We start from the raw sequence: 8,315 nt of genomic DNA, 5'->3' as shown, positions 1-8,315 counted from the left end.
CACACAGATACAGACACACACATGGATAAATTTACTCTTTCTCTCTATTATTTCCCTATGTGTGTGTGTGTGTGTGTGTGTGTGTGTGTGTGTGTGTGTGTGTGTGTGTGTGTGTGTGTGTGTGAAAGGTATGGCAGGAGTGTTGTGTTGGCTTGGCTGACCGTCTGCGGTTGTGCGGCGGTGAGAGGGAGTTTTGGGAGCGCAGAGCGGGCGTTGCTGCCGAAATCCCTGAGAAATGTTCGTTTTGGATCTGTGTCCGTGCTTACATACCGCCCTCCCGACTGTCTCTCATTCTCCGTTTCATTTTTCCTTCTTAAGGTTTAACTTAAAAGTTATGAAATCGGGAGTCAAAATACATCACTTAAAAGTGCGGCGACTCTGAAGGGTGTGTGAACGCGTGCGCGTGTTGAGCGAGAATAAAAGAGAGGGAGAGAGAGAGAGAGATGGAGCTCTTCCCTCTCCACCTTACAACCTTTATCCAAAATCCGGGGCCACTGAGGCTACTGAGGTGATGTTATCTTTTGGAGAGATAACGGAGGGCAAGAAGTCTGCTTTGGTGATCAGAGATTTGTTCACCTGGCTAAGGCAGGTGTTTGTGTTGTGAGATTTCTTTTAAATGCACATTTTTATTTTACATTCTCTTTGGCCAAAAATACTTTCACAAGCCCATTTGTTCTGAAAGGGACTTTTTTTTTTTTGAAAAGCGAATTACTCCCGGTACTATGACATCATTCTAATTGTTTCCAATGCATTTAGCTTGATTCAAGAATTGCCACAAACAAATATTAGCTGTAACAGGACAGACAAAGTACAGAGGAAAAGTGCCCGATTCGAGAAAATTATTGAAACAAGGCGGTTTGTATTGTAAACAACTAAAATTATCTCACCTCATTACCAAATGTTTTCACATGGAACGGAGCACTTGTTAAAATGGATATTTGTGCAGTGTGAGTTTTGGTCGGCAGGGCAGAGCGACTAACTAATCACATTTTGATCCAATAAGTGTGTGTGTGTGTGTGTGTGTGTGTAGGTGTGTGTGTGTGTGTGTGTGTGTGTGTGTGTGTGTGTGTGTGTGTGTGTGTGTGTGAAGGAGAGCAAGAAAGAGAGAGAGAGGGAGCGAGAGGGATGGGAGGGAGGGAGGGAGGATTGATCCGCGTCTGTTAAAATCTTGTTCTGGTTTTTCTTGGAGTGAGGTCTGTGCCTGCCGACGCGCCTCTCCTGTGCAGCCCCCCTCAAGAAGAGCTTCTCTTTTTTTAAGAAAAGAAACCTTGGAATTTTTTGAAAGGGACAAGAATCTACATAATACCAGTGAAGTGGATAAAAGCGCACGGCTGGACTCTTTTTGCGTTCCTTCCTTCGTTTCCTCCTCTGGTGCCTGAATGAAACAGGGAAACACAAACAGATATATAGGAAAGAGGAGCTGTGCAGGTTTTGCACTGGGAGTCGATCTGTCAGTGAGATTTTGCGTAAACATGTTTCCTGCGAGCTCGCGTTAACTTTTAGTCCTTCTCAAACTGGTGAACTCGACTCCGTTCCTCTTCCACCGCGGAGTTGTTTTTTCTCGGAACGTAGAGACTTTGGTGTTTTCCCCCCTTCAGAGAAACTGCTTAAACTTTCTGCGTTTGAAAAAAATAAATAAATAAAAAGATCGGATTGCATTTTCCCCCTTCAAACATTTTGGAGGTGATGTCATCGTGCTGTGTTTTGGCAGGTATTGTGTCGAGAGGGCGCAGGGAGGACTACTGCAGCCAGGCGGTAACCAGCGACTGAGGAAAGCGGGGAAGTCCGGAAAATCAGGTGCAAAGTGCGGCTGTCATTTCCTCGCCGTGTCGCGGGTGGCTGAGTCCGCCACCCAGTCACAGCTGTTCCCATCATCTCCAGCCACCCCTCCCTTCCTCATCTTTCTTTCCCCTTTATTTCCCCCTCCGATTCTCATTCAGCACTCTCCATATACCCCTCTGAGCTGGACCGCTCCGGGACCTTATCACCCACTTTGTCAAACGCTGTTGGTCGGTGTCACCTGAGCCACAGACCAGTTGAGTCAGCGTGGGTACGCAGACATGACCGTGCCTGCCTTGCATTACCCTGGGCCCGCAGAGCAACCTTCTCCAGGTCGCAGTTTCGTCCACCAGCACGCCCAGGTACCCCACCTCCAACAGCATCTGACCCTGCTCTACTGGGACTAAACCTGCCTCCTGCTCCCGTCTGCGGCGTGGCAAACAACCCGTCTCATCCCAGCAACCACATAACTCATTTTGGTGTCCGGGAGCCTGCTGTTACGCTTAAACGTTACGCATTGGATTACACAAAAGATTACGCACGCGCCGCATCTGTTCACTCGGCCAAGCATCACTCTGAGGGTCAACAGGGTCGACTGGAATTGGCTATCTATAAGGCGTGAGCGCGCTTTCACCTGTTCCTCTCCTTGTCGGGTACGCGCAGCGAGCGTTTAAAATTCTAACTCTTTGCTCCTCCGCCCATCCGTTCCTTCCCCGGTCTGGACAGCTGTTAGAGGTTGCCCGGCGGTCACAGTGGCACAGTTCACCCAGCTTCAGACCCCAACTTGCCCGTGCCCGCACATTTACTTACGCCGGGGCAACCGGGGCACAACGCCGCCGATGCCAACAGGAGTGTCCGCTCACTCTTTGACTCTGCACAACATCCACCGGTTTCAAAACACAGAGGGGGGCTCTGAGCCACTCTGTCGGACTGGCTCAAACCGAGCGAGGAGACTGTCTCTGGGACAAGTTCCATAGTGGAGGGGGGAAGCAATGTGGTCCCTTCTTTCCACGCTGACCGTCTTGTAAGTCACTTCTATCACTTTATCATCAAATATTATTGCTTCACTCCTCAGGTTCTATTGTGTTTCAGTTGTTTAAACTAGTTTCTGGGTAGGCGAGAAGACGATGGAGAGAAAGGTTGCAGAATCTAGCGATTACATCACTCCTAATCAGTCCCCATAGAAAACATGCCATAGAGCCCTGTTTTGATTGGCTGACAGTTCAGGGTCACTGGGTCAGAGTCAGGGCCCTGTAACTCATAAAACCTGCCATAAACATCTCCATCACCATCTGCATTTACTTCAGGGATGGCCAGGCTGGCTTAGAAAAGACCATTTCTCATCTCCAAGAAAATGTTTTTTCCTATTGAAAATATTTGAGAAGTCAAATAACACAAGCTCTATCTAGTGTGATAGGAAAATGATAAAGTGCCAAGAGCAAATCTAAGGGAGGAGGATATGGGCTCAAGGGGCTGCCCATTGGAGGTGTGTCTTGTTAAAAGCCAGGGGTTTATTTTTCTTTCTTTGTGTCGGCGGTGTTCTCCCAGATGGCAGTCATCTCCAGATACTTCTCATTCCTCACACAACCTGGACAGGGTGTGTGCTCCTGCTGCTGCTGGTGTCTTCCTGACTTTCCTTCTCTTTGTGTGTCTCCCTCACCCTCTCTCCACCTACCCATCTAACTACATACATCTGTCTTGCTTTCTTCCCTATAATGCTTTTTCCATAGATACTTCCTCCGTTAAAAAAGAAAAAAAGAAAAAAGTATGAATTAATAACTGATGAATGATGACGCCCCTGGCAGTGTCTGAAGATGAGCAGGCTCACTGTTTAGTCTGCTGGTTTTAGTTTAGGTCTCCCTGAGCCAATCATCTCTCCACTCATCTCTGCCTCACCTATCATTTTTACAACAGCTCCATTTATTCATCCACATACTGTTTAACCAACTTCATCATAATTCTTCAGCCGAGGGCCTTTAGCCACAACAACCTGTTACTGCTCTTCTGCTAAAGCCACAGAACAATGTCTAGGCCTTCTGGTTTTCTCACAAATGTTGCGCTGTAAGCCCTGTTACTGCCAATACCACTCACACACCCACTCGCTGAACCAGTATTCTTAACGAAGGCCTGCCGCAGAACATCTGAAACTCTTTGCACTGTGCTGAAGCCCACTGCTCCAGCGTTGGCCTACCACGTTAACCACTGCTACACACAGCTGAAACCGCTGCTCTGTGCTAAGTCCCACCAGGTCGACCACTCTCACTCCACACTGGTGCCCAGTCCTCGATACTGAGGCCTGCTCGTCTAACCACAGACTCCATATGGTAGATCTGCTGGGACGCACATTTATGATGTCAGATCATTGCTTGCTTTGGCAACTGGCCAAGGTGTACCGGGCTTTCCCTCTCTCCATACCTCCTTCTGTCTTTACTCTCCCCAACTTTTACTCTCTCCTATTCTCATCCCTCCCCCACTCCTGGCTGATCCTGTCTCCCTCTTTCCTCTCTGCTTCTTTTTCTCTCTGTGGCTGGCATAATATGGAGTGTCTGTGGTTTTTGTGGGAGCGGGAGAATCCAGTGCTGAGGCACTTTTCCTACAGTGTCCTCGGCAGCAGTGCAGCCGTGGTGTTTTAACAGCTGAGAGTCCTCACAATGCACAGGCGCTCAGGTTTTTTCGCCTGCGCAGGCAAAATGTGAGGGCCAATGCTCTACTGCATTTCCCAGGATGTCTGCATCTATTAGAACGATTAAGAAGCCAACGCAAGGCAATACTGAGAAAGAAGGAAAAGAGAAAGGAAACAAAAGGGTGATGATGTGATGACGTTTTGTTTATACATGTGTGTGTGACAGGAGGCAGTAGCGTGTTACCATGGGCATGAGCTGAACACCTCTTCTCTTTCCTGTTATTTATCTTTTTCTCTACTTCTCACATCAGTCTACACTGTGGTTACACGTGTCTCTCATTTTGAGATGCATGACCTTGTGATGTGTTGTTTTTTTTCAGCGTGTCTCCTCCACCTCACATCTGCGCATTTGCCTGTTCTTTCTGATTTTATCTGCCACCTCTTTTATTCTCTGTCAGCCTTCTTTGACTTTGTCTCTCTTTCTCTTTTCTCAGTTCACCTTCCTCCCTTCCTCTGTCGTCGTGCACTTCTCTCATCTCCTTGCTCTCTTCCTCTCTCAGCAGAGTGTATTCCTTTTGCTTTAGCCCAGCTGTCAGCTGCCTGCTTCTCCTGTACACACACATGCACACATCTGCACATCTGTGTGCATGCCCATGACAGTGTGGAGGAGTCGCCTCGCTAACTCTAAACATAAAGGCAGATAGGAGGCAGGCATGGATAGGAATAGGTAGAGTTCGCAGAGAAACCATGAAGTTTGAAGAGAGATAGGGAGGAGAGAAAACGAGCGGAGCAGAAAGAGAGAAGAGGCACACAGAGAGATAGCATAAGATGAGGTGGGGAAAGACAAAATTCGTAGAATTGCTTTTCAGCCCACACACTGGGTTCTGAACTTCATCAAGTCTTCAGCCACTAATTTAGAGCAGTTCAAGAACTGCCAAAGTAGGCTTTGCGCAACACAATCACTCCCTTTCTGAGGCTGTAAATAACATTCAATATATCCAAGGTCAAGGTCCAAGCTTCAATTAAGCAATGTGATGAAGTGAGAAAAATTATAATTGTAACTGTAACTAAGTGTTTAAATCTAAACATCATTTAAATGTTTAGCTAGAGAGCGATAACAAATAAGAAATAACACGCAAAAGTATACTTCTACGTGTGCGGTATTTATTATTTCTGCCTGCTGCATCACCACCAGTCAATTCCTTCATAAATTATCTTTCCATGTGTTTCAGTAGCTCTTGCTCTCGTCTATTCATTTCTAAATTTAACCACAGTCCACAGCTCTTAAAAGCCACATCACAGTAGAATGAACACCTGTAGTCCAACTCAGCTGTCTACATATGCAGAGCAGCCAAATATGCCAGCCCACTCCCTTAGATGTCCAAACCAAAACATGTTCTAGCTGTCTTGGCATGTTTGCCATTTTTTGCTATGCTCCAATCAGGTCATTTGCAGGCCAGATTTTGGTGTAGCAAAAGTCACAGACGGGTCAGAAATTGGGTTCGGGCAGAAGGCTGGTAGCGTTACAATAAACACTGCTCTGGGTGTTGTCTGTCTGCTGATCCTTGGACATCTGCCTGTCTTTATGTCAAGTTGCTGTGCCAGCAGCACACCCAGAACTGTGAGTAATGACCCAATAAGGAAATGAGATGTTGAACAGAAAGAACGGCAGAGAAGAAAGAGATGGAAATGATGGTGTCATGCTTGACTCTTCCAGCATTCAGTGTTGCTTACATTCTTCTAAGCTCATCTGTTTTATATTATTTCAGATGTATCCAGATGTTGCTGGTGATGTGCAATCCATTACAGGTGAGAAACAGCAGGCATGACAAAGAGTGATTGTGCGGCATGAAGTTGTATATTGATCTTTACTCATGGGTGGGTGTGGGTGTTCCAGCAGGTACTTGGTATGGATGGAGTCAACTTCAGTGTGCATGTGGAGAACCAGACACAGGTGCGAGACACTATGAGTCGGCGACACCACAGAGTATACCAGCTCTACAGCCGAACCAGCGGCAAGCACGTCCAGGTGCTGGGACGCAAAATCAGTGCCCGGGGTGAAGATGGAGACAAATATGGTAATACACACACACAAACATGTGGGTACGGTGTAAAGTGGACAAGCTTAAATGTTATGTGTGTATGCACGCTGAGAAAGATGCTTACTCGCACCAAAGTGCACACTCACACTATCTAACAGCTGCAAGTACAAAGACTTAAAGGTTGACCAAGTGCATGCATGAATGGAGACAGAATGCAACTGTGCAGCCACACTCACAAAAGCACACACACATCTCCCCAGGCTTTGGCAGAGGGGCAGTGGAGCTTGTCTTGGGAGTACAAAGACCTCATCGACTGGCTGCTGACTCAATGATTCACTAGAGAGGAAAAGAAAGTTGGAGAGAGAGAATGAAAGAGAGAGAGAGAAGTTGGTGTGTGAAATAAAGTGTGAGTTAGATGGAGAAGCCTGCCAGGTAGAGTGACTGGCTGAGTGTTAGAAACTCATCTCCTTCATCGATCCTTCCATTGATTTTGCATCCTCACTGTTATCTCCTCTGGATTTGAACAGCAGGAACCCCCCCCCTTCTTCCATCCATCCTCTAACACTGTCCCTGTCCATCCCCCACTTCCTCCTCTGTCTGTAATGATGGCTAACCCATTCTTAACCCCCCCTGAATCAATGGGAAGAAGAAAGCCAAGCCATAAAAGTGGAGTTCACATTTCTGCATGGGGCTCAGCAGCACATCCTTTGCATTGATAAGGGTGCCAGGTCACAAACACAGCACGTCAAGCTAGGAACTAGACTCCAGATGCAAGAGATAGGGAAGATTTTTTTTTTTTGGACAAATACTACCCGAAAGACAGCAAATCCACCTAAATCCGACCAACTGTGTCATCAAGGCATTAGACATGGGAACCAAGAGTAGAGAGCGAAGATATAAAGCAAGTGCATGAAAGTCTAAACATTAAGTGAAAGAACAGAAGGGAGATGAGAAGAGAGTTGGGGGAAGAGAGGCGAAGGGGGCAAGAGGGAGGGAGGTATTGATTTCTCTTGACCCCTTTGTTGACTAAGGTCATGTAGGAACCGTTTTAGGGATTTTATTTTTAAATAGGCACAAACGCTCTTTAAAGATGTGTAGTTAGTGAAGCGCTGTTGCCTGGAAGGATGAAGGATAAACACACATGCACCTGCACACACTCACAGAGGCAGAAGCGCACATGCACACATCTTAAAACAACAATATCACAGACATTCAGTCTGAGTGTGTTCCCGCTCCTCTCTGCTCACGGTGCTCCATCTAGTCTTGGCTCTTATCTTTTTTACAAGGCCCATTTCTGGTCAGCGGCCTCACATCCATGTGTGTGACCAGGCTTATCTGACAACCATCTGCCCAACCAGAGACATTTACATCTGTCTGTGATTTATCAGTGTGTTTAATAGCAACTATGAATCCTACAACTGTGATTCAGTATGAATGCCTTATCTGCTTTAAAGGGCTGGTTTAGATTTAACAGCAGTCAGTAATCTACGGTGCTCAACAAAAGGTCTGTCAGTGTCAGTTTGAATGTTGTTCTTGGCAAGGCCGATATGCAAAACTAAACAAGCCCTAAATTTAGGACGCCATTAGCCCTCTGTCTTGTTATTTGTGGAAAGTCTTTAAATCTTGACTATATACAAGTACGCAATGTGTCCACACTACCTATGGCTCTAATGTCTGTATGTCCCTTTGTATGTCCCTTCACAAGCCCAGCTCGTAGTGGAGGCTGATACCTTTGGTAGCCAGGTGAGAATCCGTGGCAAAGAAACCAATTTCTACCTGTGCATGAACCGCCGTGGGAAGCTGGTAGGAAAGGTGAGACTTCTTCTTTTAGACACATGTTAATCCAGAATATCTTCTTACTTCTTTCTGAC

The 8,315-nt window shown here is 46.5% G+C and overlaps 1 protein-coding gene across 4 annotated transcripts in view; it reads left to right on the top strand.

Moving 5' to 3' along the window:
* Positions 1–295: 295 nt before the first annotated feature.
* fgf18a (fibroblast growth factor 18a) overlaps positions 296–8,315 on the top strand; it is a 13,382-nt gene continuing 5,362 nt past the window's right edge. Inside the window, exons 1-4 of one of the 4 annotated variants that reach the window (XM_085179319.1) lie at positions 298–2,803; positions 6,172–6,211; positions 6,303–6,480; positions 8,150–8,256. In XM_085179319.1, the coding sequence (XP_085035445.1) occupies positions 2,772–2,803; positions 6,172–6,211; positions 6,303–6,480; positions 8,150–8,256 (357 nt within the window). In that variant the 5' untranslated portion in view covers positions 298–2,771. Of the gene's footprint in view, positions 6,212–6,299; positions 6,481–8,149; positions 8,257–8,315 lie in introns of all 4 variants that reach the window. The other 3 variants (XM_085179308.1, XM_085179299.1, XM_085179289.1) reach the window with 3 other exon arrangements.

Source organism: Neolamprologus multifasciatus, chromosome 2, assembly GCF_963576455.1.
Source record: "Neolamprologus multifasciatus chromosome 2, fNeoMul1.2, whole genome shotgun sequence".
NCBI classification, from domain to species: Eukaryota; Metazoa; Chordata; class Actinopteri; order Cichliformes; family Cichlidae; genus Neolamprologus; species Neolamprologus multifasciatus.
The sequence above is the reverse complement of the archived record's forward strand: the minus strand, read 5'-3'. Positions and strand labels throughout refer to the sequence as shown.